The 24,195-nt window shown below is 46.9% G+C and overlaps 2 protein-coding genes and 2 non-coding genes across 7 annotated transcripts in view; 1 reads left to right on the top strand and 3 right to left on the bottom strand.

The window, feature by feature from the left end:
• Positions 1 to 14,398, bottom strand: part of MPZL1 (myelin protein zero like 1) — a 36,661-nt gene extending 22,263 nt beyond the window's left edge. For 2 of the 4 annotated variants that reach the window (XM_075103145.1, XM_075103163.1), the window contains exon 1: positions 14,209 to 14,398. In XM_075103145.1, coding sequence (XP_074959246.1) covers positions 14,209 to 14,344 — 136 coding nt within the window. In that variant the 5' untranslated portion in view covers positions 14,345 to 14,398. The remainder of the gene's footprint in view (positions 1 to 14,208) is intronic. The other 2 variants (XM_075103172.1, XM_075103154.1) reach the window with 2 other exon arrangements.
• Positions 14,399 to 19,074: 4,676 nt separating this feature from the next.
• On the top strand, positions 19,075 to 19,146 carry TRNAP-AGG (transfer RNA proline (anticodon AGG)). Its single transcript has one exon. It is a non-coding gene; the product is annotated as a tRNA-Pro (tRNA).
• A 400-nt stretch (positions 19,147 to 19,546) lies between these two features.
• On the bottom strand, positions 19,547 to 19,618 carry TRNAP-CGG (transfer RNA proline (anticodon CGG)). The gene has a single exon. It is a non-coding gene; the product is annotated as a tRNA-Pro (tRNA).
• Positions 19,619 to 21,756: 2,138 nt separating this feature from the next.
• Positions 21,757 to 24,195, bottom strand: part of RCSD1 (RCSD domain containing 1) — a 34,537-nt gene continuing 32,098 nt past the window's right edge. The window contains exon 7 of the mRNA XM_075103098.1: positions 21,757 to 23,758. The gene's annotated coding sequence lies outside the window, so the exon portion shown is untranslated. The remainder of the gene's footprint in view (positions 23,759 to 24,195) is intronic.

The raw sequence follows: 24,195 nt of genomic DNA, 5'->3' as shown, positions 1-24,195 counted from the left end.
AGGAAGAAAAGAGTCTGCACAGACATTGTATGCTTGTACATGGTACGGAGAACTCCTTGCCACGTACAGGCAGTGGGTAGCACAGATCTGCTTAATCTAAAGAAGTCACTGTTCTAACTCACAAGCAACCCGTGAGAGAACTGTAGTGAAGCAAAAGAAAAAAAAAAAAACCAGATCCAACTTCTCCCTACAGTCTAGGAAGGCAGGAACTATGTAATCTTGTACAGATATTTCCAGCCAGTTTAATTTTCATGTGTCCTATTGTCTGAACTTCATGCTTTGCTTTGCTTGTTCTCTCCCCTAGCCTAAAAATTATGCCTCATTTTATTTGCTCTTTCAGTGTGTGCTGCCTCAACAAATTTTTTCCTGTTTCTGTTGTCTTACAGCATGAGACATAAGCTCCTCAAATCTTAACACGATTGTTTGGGAGTAGTAGAGAGGCCATAACATTTGAAAATTGTTCACCCTTAGCCCTCTAGTCCCACACTTTCACTGATATGGTAGCAGTTCCCACTACCTTGAACTCTTTGGCCTCCTCTGCCATAATAAGATCCACAGGGACCATCTCCAGCTCTAGCTCTTTTCCTTCTCTTTCTACATTTGCCAGGACTACATGCTTCTTACAGCTCCCCCATCTATTTAAATACTTCAGTTGGAGAAAGTTGAATGTTGAGTCATATTCCAGTCACACTTACCCACTGCTCCTTTCCTCAAGCTTACTCAGCCTTAGTCTCCTGTGATAATTTTTTTCCTCTTGAGAGGAACTGTCTGAGAGAGAAGACAGCTTTAGGAAGGGAAGGTCCGTAAGGTACATAGGGCAAAGATAAACATTTGCTCTCCTCCCATAGATCCTCCTTGATCCCGTCACCCTGTCCAACTGCCCCTAGCCCAAATATTTCCCCCTGAATATCTCTTCTAGCCTTCAACTGCTTTAATTCTTCTTTCCATTAGAAAGATGCTTTTATTTTTCTCACCTACCATCAAAATTGTTGGAAAAAACCCGCTTGTGCCTCTTCAGCCATTTCTTTTTCATCTCTAGTGTTGCTGGAGCAGTTTTACTCCAACTACATCAACTCTCACCAACTGTTCAGCCCCACTTCAATGAAATGACTCCATCCTCAGCCTCCTTCTCAGACAATCCTCCTATTCTTGAAATAGGACACGACACCCATATTCTTACTAGTTTAATAATCTTACTACCCTTACTTACTAATCTTTTCTTATTGTTCCCATGATGGATCTTCATTCTTCATCAACACTCCCTCTATTCTCAGGTCTCTCTTTCCTCAGCATCTTGTCTCACGGATCTCATCTGCAAAACAAGTCCAGCTCCCATCACTGCACTGACTATTCAGATCTGTGTCTCTGCTCAGGATCCGTCTCCTTATGTTCAAAGGACAATCTCAGTCTGACATTTTTGTCAATACCAAGTTGTCAGCTCATGCTAAATGAGACTAAAACAGTTCACGTACTCTTAATGTCACCCTCAGCAGTCTGGTTACCAGGAACTGCGATACTTACCAGTCTGTCACTGACCCTGAACTGACTATAGAAGACGTAGAACTCAACGTATGTAGGTCCAGAGCAACCATTATTTATTATACAGCATCACCACCTAATCAACTTTATTGACTTAACACTGTTTTTAACTTACTTGCTGTGAATGAACAAGACCTTCCTAACCATGAAGGTGCAGCTCTCCAGTAGCTTAAGCAGATCTGAAGATGCAGAGCTTCTCAATTTCTTCATAGTAACACCAGCATGTCTGCCAAGTTACACGAAACTAGTGAAAAAGCTACATTCTCAGACAGTTCAGCCCTGGCCCAGCTCACAAACCCCAGGCTCAGTGCCCTCACCAATACTCTTAAGAGTGGCACACACTGCTCTGAAATCACCCCTGCGGAAGAAGCCTTTACAGTTACCAAGCAGCAAAGCACAGGAAGATAAGGTCATTCAGAATTTATAACAAGCAAGCATTTATAACCACAAGAGTTTGCACCTAGTTAGTTAACCAAACTGTGGTTAACTGTTTAGCTTTCGGTGAGATTAAGAGCAGTCAAGCTTCCTGTTTTCACCTGAGTAACATGACAGGCTGCAGCATTGCACTGGTAAGTGGATTTAACTGGTATCTTTGAAATGGGGTTCACCTTGATCAAAAAACTCTTACAGAAGATGGCCAGTTGCTATCTACAGCATGCTGATGGGAGTCCTCCTCATAGGTGTCCTCTGTGGGACATCTTTAGCCAGGTCAGCTGAGAATCACCTCACATATGGCTGGCAACTTAATCTGCACAGAAGACTCACCCTATGTGACTGGCTATCTTACTGGTCAAAGGCCGGATTCTTCTCCTTGTCCGCTACCACTGACTGCTTACATTCAAAGCTATATACTCTATTAAACACAATAATATACGAATTATGGTCCACTCCCCAGAAACAAGTTACAAGGTCATGAGTTGACACAACAAGGTTATATGGGGTTACAGAGATTCACTTACATACGCTACAGTCATTTAACTGACACCAAGCATTTATCCCGGTTTCAGTATTAAGAGACTCTTGTCCCCAACCATGCTATAGCATCCATATCATTAGTTTTCAAAACCACATTGTAGTACCTTCTCCTAAACACTGTTCCTCACACTTGGGAGGATCTGCTCAAAAACGGCAAACTTATTTCACTTCCTTCAAGCTCCCTTAAGTGCCTCCAAAATGTTTAGAAACAGCACCTGTATAAACCCAACAGTGCCCAAGCTGCCAGTGCTAGATGTCAATGCCTACTAAAGCTGATGTGGGTTTTTTTCTACTTTTACTTGTGCACCCTGGTTGCTTATACTTGTTTCATACTAGTTTTATATATATAGTTTTTTACATATAGATATATATATCTATCTTCTGGGCAAGAACTGTTTTTATTCCACACTTTTGTATACAGAAATACGGGGCCCATTCTACTAGGCAAAGATTGAAAATATGGTTTGGTAGCACATCACAAGGAAATCCTTCCTTGCACTGAAGGTTTACACTGATTAACACACACCTATTTAAAATTTATTTGTACACCATAGCCTCCACTGAGATCTTGGATCCAATGAAAAAGTTCTGTTAATTAAGGCTATGAACACACAAAAATAAACTTGATTCTGCTGGATCCAACTCGGCTTGATCACTAGGAGTCTTAACAAGCTATGAATGCAAACAACTAACACTGTAATCACAGGCATCTTATTTCTACAAGCACAAACACAGCCTAAGTGGAAACTTTTATCAGATCGCTAAATACTGGATGCTTACAACTGCTCAAGTTCCCATCCTACACAGGGAAAAGTGTTGCTCTCCCTTCCTCTTGAAATGGCTAGTCATCAGTTTATTAATTAATCCAAGCAAGTTGCCTTGTTTATCTTAAAGGTGCCTGGTAATACAGTAATTTATATAATTTTATTTATAAAGCCTGTTATAGAAGAAAGATCAAGAAATAATCAAAAAGTCTGATGAAAGAAAGATTAAAAGAATCAGACAGGCTGTTACAGGTAACAAGTTCATGACAAGAGTTGCAGAGCAGGAAAATGGAAAGAAATGCGTTAATACAATAGAGTCTGAGCAGCTGATATTTAAAGGTCTCAATAAAACAACAGGAAAGTCAGTGTACCGATATGTTCACTATGGTTTCCCCAGGAGCCCTGAAGTTTCATCAGAAAGGAGGATGTGGGATTTCCTAATGACTAGGGGTCTTAAGTCACAAAAACAATACACACTTGTGAAACAGTGTTTTCATTAAGAAATACCCTTAATGTCAAGTGTGTTGTGAAACATCAAAGTTTAATGTTAACATCACTCTTAACTAGAGTTGCATGACATTTAGTTCTTTCTCCCACAAAAGTTTCCCTGTACAATCAGCATAGAACAGCAGCAGCAAGACCCCTGCAAAACATTTCAGAAAATCAGCACAAAGTTATAGTCCAGTCCCCTACTGCAATTGTATCCACTTACACCCCCATAGGCCATGATTTCTTCACTGTAGGTAAAATACCTAGTGGTGAAATCCTAGCTTTCATGGTCTTAGACAGGAATAGACATGCCCAAATCGTTCCTCTGAAACTCCATAAGATCTGTTAAAGTATCCAGTCGCTGGATCAAATTTCCACACAAAGAATTCATTGACATCATTTAGCCTTAACATGGAAGTTAAATCCATGCCGGCCATTCTACCTAGGAGCAAACAATGCTGTATTTCATAAGGACAAAACACAAGTATTAAGGAGCCACATACATCAGCATAACAAAAAATAGACTATCTGACCATCTCCACACCAGAAATCCATCATGGCGTTATCTGGTCTGAAGTCTTATTAGATGTATAGATATAAAAATGTATATATACTTCTACATATATAATCTTGCATGTCATTGTGGTGAGTTGACCTTGACTGGCTGCCAGGTGCCCACCCAGCCGCTCTCTCACTATTCCTTACCAAACAGGATGGGAGAGAAAATATGATGAAAATGGTCATGGCTAGAGATAAGGAACAGGGAGATCACTTACCAGTTATTCTCCCAAGCAAAACAGACTTGACTTGGGGAAAATTAATTTAATTTATTGCCAATTAAAATAGAGTTGGATGGTGCAAAACAAAGACAAAAACTTAAAATACCTTCCCTCTACCCCTTCCCCCCCCACCCCAGCTCAACTTCATTCCTTCATTCCCAACTCCTCTACTTCCTCCCATTCCCAGGCAGCCACAGGGGAGATAGAGGGCTGTGGTCAGTCCCTAAGAGCTCCTTTTTCCTCACACCTTTCCTTGCTCCAGCATGGGTTCTTCCCATGAGCTTGCAGTCCTTCAGGAGAACCTGCTCCAGCCTGGTGTCATCCACAGGCTGCAGTGTGGCTGTCTTCTCCAGTGTGGTCTTCTCTACGTGCTGCTGGGGAACACCTGCTCCACTGAGGTCTCTCCCAAAACTTCCAGGGGCTGCAGGGGAATCTCTGCCCCAGTGCCTGGAGCACCTTCTCCCCTCCTCCTTCTCTCACCCTGGGGTTTGCAGTGTTTTTCTTCACACTTTTTCTCCCCTCACTCCTCCCCACCTGTATGGTGCTTTGTCCTTTCTTAAATGTTATCGCAGAGGTGCCACATCAGCTACAGAAATGATGACTAGACAAAGTCGCACCAATCAGTCTTGACATCTAAGTTTCAAAGCAACTAAAACTAAATTCTACTGCCTCAAAGGAGGGCAGAAGAGCTTGGTTTCACTCTCAAATGCCAGTCACCAGAATAGCTTTTTGCTGCTGCTGCAATAGCTCCCCAGGTTGCCAATCTCAAGTAATTCAGGCTGCTGAAGGAAAGGGAGCTTCCTGTAACACAGCCGGTCCTGCAGCACCCTACCAGCTCTATGAAACAGAAGGAAAAGCTGCTGACACCTGGCCTATGAACACCTACCACCTCCTGGTGCCTTTCTGCTGGGAACATTCATCCCCTGAGCAGAGACAAGCTCAGAAGAGCATCTGCTAACACATCATTCACTTTCAGCTAAGCTCTGCCTGATTCAACAATGAGGGAAAAAAAAATAGCATCTTGCCACCTCAAGTGAAAAGAAAACAGTTTCACTGAGAAGCCTTAAGCAGGCTGTGGCAAAGCTGTCAAACCAGTCAATAACATCCTTGTATCTCAGCCCTATACACCTCCGTACACTTACTCTGACAGAACTTAAAGTCTTCAGAGTCACTAAGCTTAGGTACCACCTTCAACTCCCATGCTATAGAGTCAGTTTTTCAAGTGGTCTCCTCCACACGATACAGAGCTGCTCACTGTTCTACTGAGGGACAGCAGAACTACCTATGCTGCGATTTACTTCCAAAGCCCATGCTTTTAAGCAGAAATGAGGAACAAGCATAAGAAACAGCAAAGAACATCTGAGCTCCCTTGCTGGCCAGGCCACCGATTTCTTGTTCCATCCTGAAGAAATCATTTTACTGGTGTATCACTCTCTCAACCTAGAATGCATAAAGTTGTGATGCTTGTAAAGGTGCTGAGATCCATGAACAAGCACTATGGTTGCACTGCTTCATGTGCCAATTACAGAGTCAGTCATTTGTCAGGGTTAGGCAGATGCTTATTTAGTCTTGAGGCCAGTAACATCTAGCCCTGTTCTAGTAACTTTTCCTTGGGGATCACAGAACAATACTTCCCTGCCCATGCTGGAAACTGAGATACCAATCGGCAGCTCAGGTACTTTCTAAACCAGACATCTTATTTTTTTGTTCAACAGCCCTTAAGTGGTTTTCCTTCCATGACAAGTAAGTTTACATGTGTTCAAATTCAAGTAATCAGTTCTTGTTGACAAAGTCAAACCAAAACAGAGAAAAACCCAAAGGGCAAGTTAGGTAAACCCATTCAAAGTACAAAGGGTAACTGGAACAGCTGATGGCAACTGTTCTACCTCTAATCTTGCAATACTAACATAGTCACTAACAAACACAGCAGATTATTCCTTGGGCACAAGGAAAGATTCCAGAAAGTGGGAATTAAGATTAAAGAAGGGCTACACAGAACAAGAAGATAAAGAGTACATCTTAGAAGAGTATCCTTGAAACACACCAAGTTTTTTCCCACAGAAAAGGATATCATTAAGCTTGCTTACATGTAGGACTGAGAGAAGCTGGGTACGCACACTCAACACATGGCAGAAAGAGTGAAGAAAGCATCCCATAATCACAAACATTTCTTAAAATTACTATAGCAACCCACTAAAACTGTCACAATGTCTACTAAAGAAGTTACAGTGTTAAGGATCAGAAGTTGTAGACAAAAAAAACTAAACAAAAAAAACCCACAAGGTGTGGACAGTAGAGATGGACACATCACTGGCTGGATCAAAGGTTCCTTCCTCCTAGGTCAGCACTAGCTATTAGTACTATTTCAAGTGAAACTGTGTTAAAAGTACCAGTCATGTTGTCAATTGCCGATGGCATGCAGCATCTTTTTGACAAGATCTAGTATTAGCAGTGTGGAAACTACCAATCTCAAAACAAACTAGGCAGTAGAATTTAGGATGTGGGTATGCAAATTTCAAAAGGAGATACAATGCAAAAGGCTACATATCAAACTGACATAAGAAGCTGCCCTTTCTTTCCCCTTTTACAATAATCAATCCACAAAGTGGCAACCAACTCAGTGACAACAGATCTACATACATGTGCTCATTTTGGCTGGGACAGAGTTAATTTTCTTCATAATACTTACTTTGGGGCTATGTTTTGGATTTGTGCTAAAATCAGCCTTGATAATGCAGAGATGTTTTAGCTATTGCCAAGCAGTGCTTACACTAAGTCAAGGAATTTTCAGCTTCCCATGCTCTGCCAGGTGCACTAGAAGTTGGGAGGAGACACAGCTGGGACAGCTGACCCCAACTGACCAGAGCAATATTCCATACCAAATGACATCATGCTCAGCATAAGCAGCTGGGGGAAGAAGGAGGAAGGCGAGTGGATGTTTGGAGCCATGGAATTTGTCTTCCTAAGTAACCGTTACGCATGATGGAGCCCTGCTTTCCTGGAAATGGCTGAACATCTGCCTGCCCATGGGAAGTAGGAATTAATTCCCTTGTTTTGCTTCGCTTGTGTGCGTGGCTTTTGCTTTCCCTGTTAAGCTGTCTTTATCTCAACCCACAAGTTCTCTCGCTTTTAGTCTTCTGATTCTCTCCCCCATCCCACCAGGGGGGGAGTGAGCGAGCGGCTGCGTGGTGCTTAGTTTTCAGCTGGGGTTAAACCATGACAATACACCAAGAAATATTTGCAGAAGATGCACTTTGAACCAAAGGTAGTAGTAGCAGCATTTCAGTACCAGTCACTCCCAGCTGTCATCATTCCTGACCCAGTATCATGTCCATCTCTCACCAAATATTGGTATTTCCACCAGCCTGAGAGGTGAACATGGGGTTTTTTTCCCTTCATACAGAGGGACCCCATTAAAACCTGTTAAATAAAATCCCATCAGTTAACAGCAAGGAGATACAGAGAGATGAAACTACGTCACCCAAGTGATTACCCTCCTCAGCTAACAGGGTACTCAAGTCACACAGCCAGTTGGTTCTGGTGTAACTAGAGACTTACTTGCAGCAGTTCAAGCAAATTTCAAAGCTCTGAGGAGCAGACCCCTTACTGCCCCACTGACTGCTGAATGCCTGCAGCCAGCTCTGGCACCTTGCTCACAGCAATCTTACACTTACTTGCTAACCAAACTTGCTGACTTGCTTGCTGGGCAAACTCATAGCTAGCTATAACCTGCAGCAGCACAACCACAAAAACAAAAGAAAAAGCCCATGCTATGCATTTCAAAGCATTGTTTCAACAAGAATTTGTCAGTGGCAGTGCCAATTTAAATAGCTCCCATGCCCACTTAAAACATGACGAATCTGACCAGAACGAACCCATGTTCAAAACAGCCCTTTTCCTGTTGTCTTCTTTTAAATCAGACCAATGCGCTAACCCAGTCCACTGTACACCATATTTGTACAACAACAACAGCAAAGCAAGGTTAGGAAGCTGCTTCAGCTGGCTCTTCCCAGGAACGTTTCTCCTTAGCAAAGTGTTTATGGCCTCCCTTGTAGCACACTCTACATCACTTCCCCAGTTTACACATATGAGGTAATTTCTAGAGCTATTCGATTAGATCAGCACCTTCACCCATGCATGTGCTGACTTTGTTATGCAGCAGAATATGCAGCAGCTCCACGCAGCCATCATCTCAACATCTTCCACACTGAAAGAGTCAAGCAATCCTGTAAGACCTCTATCAGACAACTTCAAGACATAGTAACCAGTCAGATTTTTTAAAATCCTGCCGCATGTGGGGCCTTATAGAATTTATTACCAAGAAGGAGCCTCGTTCACCATCTTTTATTTGCACACATTACAAAAATAAGTTACTGAAAAGTACAACAGATGGCTTCCAGCCAACTGAAGATAAACAACTCTGGCACTAGCTGTTTCACCTACCTGGACTTCACCTGCCCTGATTTTCTTCCACCTCATGAAGTGAAAGTACTTGGGTAAGAGCCACGAGCCACCATCCACACAACTGCCATGCTGCCTAGAGTATAAACCACCCTTAAGGATCAGAACCTCATTTAGATTTTAAACACTGAAGGTAGGGTGTAACTAATGTTTCAGGGCAAGCTCCCTTAATGTCCCTTAACACCACACATGTAAAGCATCAGCAGATGTACTGTAAAGAAACTTTTTCCACAGGGTTGGAGGTAAGAGTTCATGAGAACAATTAGCCTTCCTGTTTTCCTTACGTACTTCAAGCCAAAACCTTGCAGCAGCACCAACTGGAAAGTGCCAACTCAACAGCGAAATAAAAATGCAGGAGCTGAAAGGCACGGCAGCAAAAGGGAACAATATACAAAGGTTGTGGGCTAACCCCAGTGGGCAGCTCAGCTGTAACCTAGCTGCTCACTCATTCCCCCCCAGCAGGATGGGGAAAAGAACTGGAAGGGTAAAAGTGAGAAAACTCATCAGTTGAGATAAACACTGTTTAATAGGTAAAGCAAAAGCTTTCATTCACTGCTTTCTGTTGACAGGCAAGTGCTCAGCCATCTCCAGGAAAGCAGGGCTCCATCATGTATAACGGTGACTTGGGAAGACAAATGCCATCACTCTGAACATGCCCCCCTTCCTACTTCTTCCCCCCACAGCTTTTATTGCTGAGCATGATGTCCTGTGGTCTGGGATATCCCTCTGGTCAGCTGGGGTCAGCTGTCCTGGCTGTGTCCCCTCCCAGCTTCTTGTGTACCCCCAGCCTCCTTGCTGGTGGGGTGGGGTGAGAAGCAGAGAAGGCCTTGGCACTGTGTAAGCCAATGTAAAACGAGTAACCAATGTAACACACTGGTGTGTTATCAAGGCTGTTTTCATCACAAATCCGAAACACAGCACCATAACAAGCTGCTATGAAGAAAATTAATTCTATCCCAGCCAAAGAGTACCAACAGTTACTTGATATAAACATGGTCAATAAAAAAAACCAACTGGCTTATTCAAGACAAGTAACAGAATGATCCTGACACTTCAAAGTTATAAGAGTTGGGGAAAAATAAAATAAAAAACAATAATGAGTGGAACCAGGGGAAATCACCTGGCTGAAGGATCATCTTTCAACAAGCTCAGACGGCAAACAATACTGATGTTGCTCCTGCCCCAAAATGCATACCCACAGCATTCGTGCTATGGGTACAGCTTACTACTAAACCCTAGTCTGAGTAAACACTTGCTTTTCTAAGTAACTGCTGTTTTGAGATAACAGTAAATCACTGAAGTCACCAGTTCTCCAAGGCTCTTTACCAGCAGCAAAGCCAGGTCAGGACTTCTTGTCCTCTCCTGCCATAGCTTCCTCTCACGCAAGACGTTAGCATCCTCTCCATCGTGCTAACCACTACATGCAGGGTCACACTAACCCAGGTCAGCAAAGAAATGAAGATAAATAAACAACAAAAAAAAAGGAGACACAAATCTTAAGGATGCAAATGTTTTCATACCCAGAGCTTCCAGCTTTTTTGATGTATTCCTAGGATATCCTGAGTTAGCATTCAATAGTTGGGGGTTTTTTTTTGCATACAAGACTGTTTACTTTGCTAATTTATCAGTTAATTCCATGCAAGTGGTAGAAAGAGCTATGTATGCTATACACAATCAAACCACATCGCATCATACCACACTCAGAATTCCTGCTATGGGTGCTAATAATAAGCTTTAGATGGATGACTTCATGAAAACCTATACAGCACCTCTCTAGCAAAGTAATAATTGTTTAGAAACTATTCAGATTAAAATTGTTCAAGATTTCAAGATACTGAAAGGTCCTTTAAGTACAAGATCTCTGCTTCGTAAAACTACGTTCCATTTCTTTGGTCTTCCACCTAGACTGAAGGTACCCTGTATGGTACACAGGACGTTCACCACCAACTATTATCAGTCAGGATAAGATCAGCCCACAGCCAGGCAGTGGAACTGCTGCTTAATGCAACCAGTTGCAATTCAGCTAACAAGGAAGAGAGCCATGCGCATCGTTATTTACACAGAGAGGGAGGACTGTTGTGTGGCTGGGGTCACGAAGAACCTAACCATTTTACAAGGCTACCCACATTTTATTACCAAAACATTAAGCTACAGTCTTTTCAACATATTCAAGAACTACTTCCTACTGCAGGCGAGGTGACCTGAGCAGCAGTCCCATCCTCACCCCAACCAGCAGAGGGAAGAGTTTATCCACCTCATCCCCTTTTCCCTTTGCAGAACCCACTTAGTGCTGCAGGCAAGGAAGTCTTCCCACCTGCAGCTTCAGCTTAAAAGAACTAACAGCTTTTGACACAGTGAATAAACAATTCTGACTAAGCCTGGCACAAACACAAAGTGAGCATTGCAACCCTGACTTATGCTGTTATTTTCATGAGACATTTCAAGCAGCAACTAAAACGTGCAGGTGAGCTCTAAGCAGCAATAGGCACTTGAGCTATTTAATATCCCAATACTCCTCTGCTCGGTACTGACCTGTGTGTACGTGCACATACATATGTGAGTGTGTATAAAAGGGGTAACAGGAGAAGGAAAATAAAAGATATCAGGCTTTGTTAGCATCAAAAAGAATAGCAGAAGTATCAATAATATTCCATAATATTCTTTCCTGTAACGTCTAGACATTCTTTAAGACTTTCAGAAGCAATCAGGCACCACCCTCATGTTAAACACATATCACCTTACGTGACACTTACCTGGCTTACAAATTCAGGATTGCAAAATAACCCATTTTCTTGATACTTTTGACTAGCTGTTCAAGGCTCACCCACCCGTACAAGAGATTATACCTAGATTAACTACTTATGCCACAAACGTCCACAGGATCACAAACAGTACATTTGGCAATGATCCTTCATTCTTACAAGTAAATGAAGCACTCGGGTTTTCAGATGACTGAGCCTAAATAAGCAAGATGAACTTCTAATGTATGCATGCAAGTGCACACAAGAAGATAAGCTTAAAACCTGTTATTTGTACTTAGCTGTGAAGCAACAGTTACCTGCTTGGCTTGGCAGACTGTGATGTTAAACATAGCCCATACAACACAGCCCCCCATGTAATATTTCCGTCTTGCTGCAGGTGACTGGCCAAAGTGAACAGGTCCGCCATCGAGGCACAAGAGGAGCCACAAGCCATGGCAGCTAAACTATGCAGCACATTACCCAGCCACACATCACATCCAAGCAAGTGAGCGGAACCAGCCATCTGAAAATGCTACTCCTGCCCTTTTGCTTGGCAGTTTTTGATTTCTGAACCTCTCACTGCGTGAAAATCCAGCATGAGCAAAGGGGAATAGGAAGAGGGTACTTCAAAAACAGCAGGAACTGGAAGGAAACATGCAGGCTGAAAGGCAGAGCATTTATTACAAGGGACTCCTTACAAACCCGAATTCTAGAGGAAGTCACCGTTTCCCTACCAATCACCAAGCTACTTTGCATATGCGAAAGAGGTGAAAAGCCTGCCCTCTGGTCACTTATTCCCATGCAAAGATGTAAAAATTGTGCCAACTCCACATATGGACAAAAAAAAAAGAAGAAAAAAAAAGAGTGCCTTTTCAAAGCAGGCAATGTAGAGTATAAGCACAGCACAGAGAGAAGAAGCCAAGGTGGGAATAACTTCTGGTTTGGAGTTAGAAAAAAATTAACAGTTGTAGGGATGGGAACAGAAACACAGCTCAACACAGGTAAGATAGTGATTTTAACACCCATTTATTCCTTTAAATTGCGATCTCACTTTTTAGATAGTCTCCACCCCAGGGAGCGTCCTCTTCCAAAAGTGTATCTTGTAGCTTTGCTTGGTTTTAAGATACCATATGTGGTTATATACCTCAGACTTTGTAGAATGATCTACTACTCCCAGCTACCCATAGCATTACTGTAGTTGTACCTTTTGTTGTAGTCAGGGGAAATAAGCTTCCTTCGTCTCTTGCCTCCATATTTATTTTCAAAGAACTAAGTTTTACTGTAAGCTATGTATATATCACATCTACCTACCTAATTCTAAATATTTGACACCGTCTCTGAAGATATACAGCAAATGGCAATCGCTACTTCTGTTCATTGCAAAATACAATAATAACCTTAAAGAAATCCAAACGACACTATTTGGAGATAGGAAGTTTCAAGTTTCTTACCGTTTGGCACAGCTACTCATTAAACCTCTTTCCAGACAGACTTAATATTTTACAGAGTTTTCCAGACATACGAACCGAGAAGGCATCAGGCTTCTTTTATTATTGAAATATTTCGCAAAATTTTACTCACTAAGCAAGTATTGCCAAGAGAAAATACCTCCAGGTGCCGTACCATCATTGTCCACGCCTAGTATCTACCCTCCCTGAGCTACTTTGGGAAACGTGTATGATCTTACAATTTCAGGATGACACCAGAAACGTAGACCTCTTGGCCCTCTCAGAACGTAAGCCACGGCGAAGTCAAGCGTTACCTTTACCATTTCTACCCCCCCATAGCCTCGTACTTATTCTCCATCTGTACAAGCCGTAAGCACCTCGTGTCGGCTGATGTAATTACTCCTCCGCCCAAATACTTCACCGCTGACCGAATCAAAGGTGTTTTCTAAGTCACTGGGCACAACCCCAGCATCCCCCTTTGCCGGTCACCTCCACGCTGGGCCGTTCCTCCACGAAGGCGACTCGCGCCCTCGGACTTACCAACCAGCCAAGCAAAAAAAACTGGTTGGCGCTGCCACGGGGCCGCCACGCACCACGCCCGTGGCACCCCGGGGCCCTGGCCACGCGGGACCCACGGGCGCCCCGGAGCTTTGCCGCGGGGGAGGGACCCCTCCCTCCCGGGGACGGGCCAACCCGCCCCCCCCCCGCCGGAGGTCCCGTCCCGCGTGGGGCCGCACCCACAGCGCCCCAAGGGACGAACCGGCCGGACCCAGGACGCGGGTCACCCCGGAGGGGGGCGGGGACGAGCCGGGGGGCCGGCAAGGGCCTCCCCGCCTCACTCCCGAGGGCCAGGCGGCGCCTCTACGCGTGGGGCCGGCCGCTCTCCCCCGAGCGCGGGTAGGCGCGGAGGGCCCCCGCCGGGCCCGAGCCAGCCCAGCCCGCCGCGCCGCGGGCATCAAGATCCGCTCAGGCTCCGCGCAGCAGCGCGGGGCGGCCCGCACTCCTCACTCACCGGCGGTCAGTGCGGCGGCAGCCAGCAGCCACGCCGAGCAGGGGAGCCGGGTGGGAGCGGCGGCGGCCGCCGCCGGGCACCCCGCAGCGCCTCGGGCCGCTGCCATCTTCCTGCCGCCACCTCCCCGCGCCCCCATTGTCCGCCCCCGGCCGCGGGCCCGCGCCCCGCAGCCCCTTTCCCTCGCCTGGATAGGGCCTCGCCGCTGTCACTCGTACACACCTCTGCGCCCCTCCCCGACCCCGCCCCGGCGCTGGCCCGCTCCTCGCAGATGATTGGTCACGGGAGCGATCCATCAAGTTCAGGCGCCCTATCCGAGCAGGGAACGTACTGGCCCGCCCCCCCGAGCCGGGCACGTACCTGGCTTCTACCCGCCCGCCGGCGGGCGATATTCGGGTGGTGTTCGGTGGGCTAGGCGGTGTGGGTCCTCCGGGGTTGCCCCCGCTTCAGTGGAGGCTGGGGGACCCGGGCATAGAAGCGTGGCGGGGGCTATGCCCATCCCCCCATCCCCATCCTTATCCTCATCCCTACCCTCGTCCCTACTCCAATTGCCACCCCCATTCCCCGTCCCTAGCCCCAGCCCCAGCCATGCTGGCAGGTAGTAGGGACGAAGCAAGGGAGCCCAAGGCAGCCCAAGAGTTACCCCCCCACCGTGTGGAAAGCTTAACCCAGTACCATCAGAGGCACACTAACCATCTTCCTATTTTACATTAAAAAATACTTAAAATTTAACTGACAGTCTTGCAAGTGGAGTTGTGCATTTGTTAGTCAGGATCTACACACAAGCTGTGGGCCTGTTGCTGTTGCAACTGACAAGGACCACAGCAGAATTCAGTCTGATCACAGTGCGGTGTCTCAGGCAGTCTCTGTGACGTGACTCTCCTGCCAGGTATTTGCTAGGCCCAGCTTTCCAAAGAGAAACGATAGGAAGAGACTGCAGCACTTATTCAGTGCCCCAGCCTCTGCGCAGGCATTGGCAAGCAAGTTCCCCTGGATGCACATTGCAGTACCAGCTAACGAGCGTGCATCCTGAGCGTTCATCCTGAGCCGTCGGGGAAGCCGGAGAGCACTGCTGCAGGCTGCAAGCACGGGCCACGGTGCGTTCCCCCTGCCTCCACTGAGATCCTTCTTGTTCTTCCCTGTTAAGTCAGAGCGCCTGTTTTGGCGTGCATTGCCTGTAAGTACAAGCTCCTTCAGAAGCTCTCCTGCTATGCCAGTGGTATAACCGCCTTTGCCTTTCACCTGAAAATACCTGCTTGGAATTTCCCCCGGCTTACTGACTGGACTCCCTGCTGTTACAGAGCTCCTGAGATCATGCTTTCATCCTTCCTTCATTATCTCCTTGCTTCACTTCCTCTCTTCTGGGCACCTCTTTAGGTACATTTCTTCTTTTGCTAATCTATGGCCTACTTGTGCATCACTGCATCCATGAGACTTCAGAGGCCTGCAAGGTACACAGTTTGCTCCTGCCCGGTGCTCCGTGGATGCTGGTCCTCTCCCAGATGCACATGCCACCACAGTTTCTCTGCGGCTCTCTGGCCACCTAATCACACCTGCAGATGAAAGAGGCCACAGAAAAGCCCTGCTACTCTGTGCCATGTTGAAGAGGACCATGATGAAACAAGCCCGTGCAAAAACACAGGCAGATTTTTTTTCTTCCAGCTGTGATGCAGACACCAGGTTCACAGCTCTCCTGGGATTTAAAATGTGGCAGCGTACACAATTCATTATTCATGCCCTAGGGGAAGGCTCTGGAGCATGTTCCTCAGCTAACCCTTGTACAAAACCCAGGCTACAAGAAATCCAGGGCAGCAATTGGGAATAAAGATCAACACGGGCAACTCTTTGGTATCACCGGGAATTATCGCCTCATTTGGTTGCCACCTCATTTAGTCCCTCTGGCTTCCCTTGCAGGTGAGTCTTTAGCCAAGTCATCAAAATCTCCCCTTTCCAAAAGGAGCAGAAATGGATACACAGCGACAAGCCTTTCCTCCCAAGCCCTTTGCCTCAATACTCCCTCAGACCTCTCCCTTTCCATGGAAACTCCACGCACCCTTCAGCTCCCCTCAGTGACTGGAAGTACTCTACCAAAATGGAAGCACCTCAATACCCAGAGTTCACTATTTACCTCCAGGTCCTTCAGTACTGCACAGTTTTAAAATGTTCAGTCCGCTGAACAGGCCAAGCTATGGTTTTTTAGGCTTTTTTTCAAGATAGCCAACCTAAAATTTTAAAAAAATACATATCCTTTTTCTTATTCTCAAATATACTGTCCTTCATAGAGCTCAAGCATTCTTTTTACATACTAATAGGCCTGATTCAGCCACACGTGCCCCTTACCAGAGGATTCCTATAATAGCTCCCTTCCCTGAGAGAGCTGAGATAAATTTGTCACAAGTAAAACCCTATGAGTGTCCCGCTCGCTGTGCTGTAGTACTGCTATTCACTACAGACACCACCTGGGAGAGTACCTGGTCTACTTACTTAGACCAGTTTTTTTTTTCCAGATACTGATGATTAAATTATTGTCTTCTGTTATTTCCAGAAGAGGAAGGTGCTGGATCAAACCTAATCTGTCGTGAGGAACATGCATTGCATTTGTACATTGTGACACGTTACTGTTAAGGTTATGACAAAAAGAACTGGGAACACTTCTCAGAGTAACCTGCTAAATACAGAGCCTACAAGCTGTACTACACCATTCCTTAACTCATCTCAGCACACAACTCCCTGATAAGCCAAGCCAATTACAGGCATAGTTGCTGCTGTCCTTTGTCCCTCTAGCTATGCAACTCTACTCTCTGTCAACTGATAATACTGGTATTTGTCAAATTTCTTAGTAATTCAGCTCATTTTGCTGGCAACAAGCTCATTTCTTCTGTCTGTGTATGGAGAGGCGGGAAGTTACCTTTCTTCACACTGAATCTACTCCCGAGAAGGTCAGACAAGCAGCAGTGACAGAGCAGGGCTGCCCAGACAGTGGGGCAAGAGGGATGACAGCAAGCCACCTAACTGGTTTCTGAGTTCTCTGACACACTGTAAAATCAGCATTCAGTCCCACAAGAGAAGGAAAAATGCTTTTGTGTCTTTTTAGGAAGATCTAAAAAAGCGTGTGTCACTGGGGAGAAGGTTAAATAGATTTTTTCATGGTTACTGTTTATTTTAGGAATTCAGGCCTTTGTTATCATACTGTTTTGGAGAGATCTCTAGTAGCTTGCCAGAGAGAGCAAGCAGGATTATGGTGTCAAACAAAATAAGGGTAACATCTTCTAGGAGAAGAAGCAAATATATGCAGACTGATTCTACATTTTTCATGGTTTTGATTGTTTTCTATTTAGCCTGCATCTCTGTATCTCCTCGAGGAATTGTACAGTACACACTATTTAGTGTGCAGAGATATGCATTCCTGCAAAAAGTAACCCACCCAACACCCTCATTTTGAAACAGTAAGAGAAGAACAGGAGAGACAGAGAAAAAGCAGGCTCTATTTATAAAAGAAAGTATTGGGCGTCTATTACAGCATTACTTTTTCCTCTGCAAGTTGGGAGAAATTGTGACTGGCAGATACATTTATGTTTACTCAAACACAAATGCAGTGATTCTTTCAAAACTCAGATCTGTCACCAGCACAGTAGCTGCATATGATACTTGAAGAGTTTAGTAATTATTTTTCTGTAATTTGATTAAGAAGAATGTCTTGGATCAACCACTGTGCAAGGATAAGTGTTCTGAGGAAACCTTACAATGGAAAAAGATGCTAATGATGAGCTATTCCAGTGCTGAACTGATGCTAAGGAGCAGCTCGAGCCACAAGTATTCTTGATAATCTTGACATATAAAAAAGCCCATAAAATGAAAGCAATTATTTTTCCTGTCTCTCCCTTCTACCTCCCTCCAGTTTCTTGGAATATACACAAAATTAGTTCAGCGACTATTACTGTACGGGGACAAGAGCCAAGGTAGCCCTGACCTCTAGCCTCACGAGCGTCAGTGTTTGTTGTAAGGACTCTGATAGTTAAACAGGTGTGCATAAAATCATCACCTCTACAGTAGGAAAGGAACCTCACCTACTTTACTGCCGCTGGTGTATATACCTACTGCTACTTAACCACTGCTTGGCTGGCGTACAGTTTTAAATGGTGAAAATCAACTACGGACTTCGCTTCTTTTGGTTGAGGTTTGTGGTTTGACTGCTGCGGTTAATGGTGAAACATATATTGAGCAGATTTTGCACGGAAGGGTAGATAGGGTTGCCACAGTGACTGGAGGAAACCTGAGGAGCAACAGCACGCACAGTAGCAGCGCATGAGCCTTGATAATACGGAGCGCCACAAAACAGCAGGACAGGCTGCGCACTGGAGGTTTGTTTGAGCTGTCCCACAAGGCCACTGCAGAAGAACAGGCCCATAAGCCCTTGGTAGCCGCTCCTTGGTGGTCTGCTGGCCACACCGGCCAGCCCTTCATGCCGCTGCGAGCGCCGGCTGGCCAGCTTCACCCTTGGCAAGCACCCGCTGCCGGGGCAGGCACAGGCTGAGGGGAACCGCAAGGCTGGTGGCCTCCCAGGCTGGGGCAGCGGGGAAACTTCAGCTGCCACCGCCTCTGGGCTGCTGCGACGGGCTGGCACCAGCCTGCAAACGCTGGGCTGTCACGAAGCCTGCCCGCCACCTCGCGTTTAATGTAACGCTGTTTTCTGGGGGGATTCTCAGGCGTCTCTACTACGAGCCGGTATGCACGGCTGTGGTAGAGAAGAGCGTTCAGGCCCGGCAAAAGAGCCCTCCGCGTCCCTCCAGCCGGCCCCTACTCCCGCCGCCCGGGCAGCGGGTGCTCCCACACCTTCCTCTGCAAGGGAGGGAAATGCTTTTTTATGGCGGCTCGTTGGTCTAGGGGTATGATTCTCGCTTAGGGTGCGAGAGGTCCCGGGTTCAAATCCCGGACGAGCCCGCTTTTTTTTTTTTTTTTTCTCCCCCGATCCCCGCCTGTGGTGCCCACCGGAGACCTCCGCTGCGCTCCTCAAGCGAGAGCCGGCTCCTGCACGTAGCGAGGTGGCACGGACGGGACAACGAGAGACACCTTTCCTTTATAATGCAAGCAGTAAGCGTTACAAATAACTCCCGAGTCCCGAGGAAGGGTCCATCCCCCCGCGGGCCCGCCTTGCCCCCCCCGCCGCAGCCCTGCCCTTACAGGCCACGGCCGTGCTGCTCCCCCCCGCACCGCGCTCCGGTCTTTCCCTCCTGCCCACTCTCCCGCCGCTGGCGGCACCGGGGCAACAAAAAACCAGCGTGGGGTGGGTGAGACAGGACGGCGGCAAAACAGGAGGTGATACTGCTCCCCCTTCCTTAGCGGGCTCGTCCGGGATTTGAACCCGGGACCTCTCGCACCCGAAGCGAGAATCATACCCCTAGACCAACGAGCCGCTGTCTATTGCTTGTTTCGCGGCTCAGCACTTCACTCACTTCCCGCCTCCTCCCACCCTGTACCACCCACCCCTCCTGCACAGCGTTTTGGTGGGTCTCTTCTTCCCCCAGGCTCAGGTTCCCAATGGTTTTACCCACCGCTTCGGGAAGACACCATTCCTCTCCCTAACCGCGGAGGCTGCTGTCATTTGCTGCTGCCATTTCCCGCTGTCCATCCACCTTCCCCCCCGCCCCCGGGTAATCCGTGGCATCGCCCTTCTCCCTATCCTACGACTCCGTTTGGTGGAGACGATTCCAAGTCCCCGGGGTGGGGGGTGGAGGAGCAGCCCTGCGCAGGCACCGCCCCTGCGCTCTTTACAGAAGGGAGGAACGCCCCCCCCGCCCACTCGCCCCGCCCCCCGCCGCTCCCGCTCGGGGCTCGCGGCAGACGCGCGTGGCTGGCAGGACCGGCCAGCGGGGCTCGGAGGCGGGCGAGCTCATTCTCAGCGGAGGGGAAGGGGGGAATGGGAAACGCTCCATTCCCCCCCTCCCCAGAACAGCTATGGTTTACACCGACCCGCGCGTGGCCGAGCCGTTAGGCGACGCGCCCCCCGCAGTCCCGCGCTGGGTGCGGAGGCGTGGGGGGTAGGGGTACGAATCGTCTTACGGTAGCCTCCCCCCCCCAGAGGGGTTGAGGTGAGGGTCTGGGGGTGCCCAGCGAGTGGCTGCGAGGGAAACGGCCTAACGAAGGGCCCTGCTCTGCCGGGAGAAGCGCCTCAGCGCCGAGGGCGCGGTACTGGGGTGCGGGGGCCAGGGCAGCCCGCGGCGTCCCTCTGGTTCCTGAGCCCGCCCCACCCTGGTTTTGTGGCTCCCGCTTCTTCCGCGATGTGCTGTGGCCTGCTAATGCCTCCTGTCGCCCCCACGCTCCCTCGTGTTTCCTCTCCTCCGCACCAGCCCCCCTGGCGTCACAGATCTTTTAAAAAATCCCTCTTCCTCCCATCAGTAATCGCTCTCCGTCCTTACCCATCCAGCGCTTTCTTGTGGCTCGTGCTACAGTTTGCAGTCCAATCAAAAAATAACCATAACAACAAGATCCCAGCCAAACACAACTGCAACAGTCACCTTGCTTTTGTGCTGCATTCCTTTTCCACTTTTTATTCTTGCTGTTTTCCATCCCCCCCACCCCCACCCCTAATTTAAAGGTCCTCTGGCCTGTAAGGTTTGTGCTTTTTATTTTAATCTTTCAGGCACCATCCACACCAGAGGAATTACATAAATTCCTGAGGATGTTTTTCTGTTCCACTGTCAGTGTCCTTACACCTGACATATACACTCCGGCCTCATCAATTTGACAGATTCATATGGGTCTGAATAGGCGCTCCCACACTATACTCCAAGCCAAGTTGTGGTCTACGTTTCAGTCAAAATTTTCTGACTCTCCACACCTTGTGGATACAAGACCACGCTGCCCAAGCCAATATTTCCTGATAGTATAGATGGTGCAGGGATACATGCCCACATGCGTCCTCTGCCTTTGCAGTGTCATGATGTTAATACTGGCCAAAGGGTTTCTTCTAAAATTGCTCTCACTTGGCGCGCTGGCAGGGCAAGGTTTGTGCTTCACCTGAGCGAGCATCGCCTGAGAGGGATGTGTGGGTGCCTTCAGCTGAAAAACAGGCGCCTTGTTTCCTGCAACTTGTACATCCATCAAAGACAAAGATGGTGATGCAACTTCTGGCACAGAAAACCTCTAAACTATTGGTTGCCAGAAGCTGGGAAATCTCACGGGAAGGATCACTGCGTGTTGCCTTGGTTTTTTATGCTTCCCCTGAATGAGGATGCTGTTGGAGAAATGGCACTAGGCTAGATGGCTTTGCTTTCTTTTGTTCCCAGATAGTGGATACTGGCAGGTCTGGGGCAGGGAGTGTGGCAGCCTCCAGTGTCTCTGCTTGCCCCAGAGGACACCTACCTTCCTTTTTGGATTAAGCACATTGGTTATTGCTATTCCCCAAAAGTAAAAAATACCACAAATTAAGTTAAAATTGAATGTTAAACTGTTCCAATGGCAGTGGATATGCCATCCCTATTTTGCCTGCTACTACCAGCTCTCTCCATCCTTCCTCAGGCTCCTTCATGTCCCCAGGAGGAAACACACAGATTTTGGTTTGGTTTGGTTTTATTCCACCATTTATTTCTTCTGTTTCTCCCTCGGATTTCCAGTCCCTTGCTCGGGACACACATACTCATTCTCTAAACAGGCACACATATATCTATATATACAGTAAGGCACAATCATTCACATCCAGATGGGACACACTGATGAGAGAAGAAACAGGGTACAGCAAATGATTGCAGCCTGCCCTGGAATACAAGCTCTAACAAACAGATTTAATGGCTTTAAATGCAATAATACTCCACAACATGGCTCAAAAGAATGTGGGGGTCGTGGTTGCTGACAAGCCCGTGCTACACAGAAGGGTCGATGCCGCTGGCTCTCAGCAAATGACACCTCAGTGCTCTCACCTGGGAAAAGGAAAAGCAGGGCACAGAGCCACTTCTTTCCTTGTGATTTTAGAGCTGGTGAACAGAAAGGGGATATCTGAAAACCATTGGGTGTGTAACACTGCTGTGTTGCAGAGTCCAGCCTAATGTTTTTTGGAGGATCTTTGTGATGGATGAAGAAAAGCTGGCTGGTTCTGTCCTTAGTCTCTGTAGCTGCGTCTGTGTTGCTGGGTACTAGGTGGCTGGTGGCTGATTCAAGCACTGGCCCCTGACAGCTCACACTGCCTAACAGCTAGCTGCCTCCTTGGCTCAGCTTTTGACAAGTCTGTTTCATTGTCTCCAGCGAGCCCAGACTTGTCCACAGCTCCACAGCACACTGTGGGCATGAGCCCCATGGCCTTGAGCCAGAGCAGCTTTTCATTCAGTATTGCAGATACAGCTTCAAGCACTGCTGTCCGGAAACTGGTCAGGTGAGGGTCTGTTGTCTGTCTTTCCCCAAATAACTTATTTTTTATGGGCAACAAATACTCTCCAGGTATAAAAGCTTTTTTTGGCTTAGCAACTGCTAGACCCGTGACCTAACTAGCACTCTGAGAACAAATGCAAATCTAATACAATCCCTAAGTACTCAGGATGGCCTGGCTACCTGACCTTCACAGATTCGTATTCAGTCAGGCCATATGACTGGAAACTCAGCCATCTAAGACCTCTTCTTTGGCCTACATAAAAATAATCAGCTGTTTCCAGTAAGCCAGGATGCTTTCTATCACGAGTGTCTCTCGGTGACCACACACTGAAAGTTTCAAAAGAGAATGAAAGGATTGGGTACGGTCTGGAAGTAAGAAAGACTGATGGACAGGTGACCCTTCTAAATCTGGACTGGAGCCCAAAGCCGGATAAGAAAACTTGCCCTGTTGACCTACGTGGCACATCTCTTCTGTGGATAAAATCTGTTTGTTGTTATTTTCCACCAGCACTAAAAACACCCCAAAGTGGAAGCACACAGAATAATTGCCTACCATGGCTGGTGTTTCACCGATCAGCCAGCTCGACCTCCACTTCAAAGGGATTTTATGCTTTATGAACAATGTCCTAAGAGTTTTCCCCATGTTCAGGGTTCACATTGTCTGCCATACAGCATATATGGAGAAAACATACTTTTTCCTACTGTTAAAACATTATTTGCTGAAATTTGAAAACCCAAAATATTTTGAAAGACGCTACCAGAAAGACATCATACATGTATGTATGTAACTGATGAACTTCATCTAAGACCAATGCAGGGGAGAAGAAAAAGACACTTTGGAGCAGGATGAAGGAGCAGAAGGACCAGGAGTGGTGGTGGCTGTCATCTCCAGGAAAGCACGTATCAGGTCTCTCAGTCCCCGAATATCACCAAGGAACGTCAGCCAACACCTCAGTTTTGAACTCCGAAGTGATTGCAAGCCAGAGTCTTGTTCCAACTGTCCCAAAATATGGTGGTGCAAAGCAGAGAGCCAGCGACTAGCCACTCAGCTCTGGGATGAGTCTGGACCTCAGGCGATATCCATATTCTGCTCCTCTCCTGCCACTGAAGGTTTTCCAGTAGCTTCCACCTTGATTAGGTTAGATGGCTCATATTCACATGTGAAGTCTCCTGTGCCCTGATTGGGTATGTCCTTTTGAAAGGGGAAAAGTATGAAAATTATGAAAAACAATATGGGTCTAAGTAAATGCAGTGCTGGGGAGTCTGTGACCTGGGGGTACTTTGGTAGTTTCCGTGCTAGGAGGCAAAGGCGAGCTGCAGCCTGATCACCAGCCCGCTTCCTTCAGTTGCTCCTTGCCAAACCGAGGAGGCATTTGAAGAGGGAACAGGTGGTTGAGGTAGAATGAGGTATTTCCTCAGGCATCTGTGGCCTCGTTATCAGTGGTTAGAGAATACGTAAGAAGCTACATGCAAAAAGCCCTGCTTTCACCAGTGGAATTCCTCATTTATTTCAAGTGTCAGAGGCCTGTGTTTGTGTGCTTCCAGGGCTGATCATGAAACTGGCAGGTGTGCAAACACTGGTTTTGCTGGCAAAGCTAACAAGCTAAACACAGAAAGAGAGAGAATATA

This window comes from Phalacrocorax aristotelis, chromosome 1 (assembly GCF_949628215.1).
Source record: "Phalacrocorax aristotelis chromosome 1, bGulAri2.1, whole genome shotgun sequence".
In the NCBI taxonomy this organism is placed as follows: Eukaryota; Metazoa; Chordata; class Aves; order Suliformes; family Phalacrocoracidae; genus Phalacrocorax; species Phalacrocorax aristotelis.
Note: the sequence above shows the minus strand (reverse complement) of the source record. Positions and strands in the feature narration are given on the sequence as shown.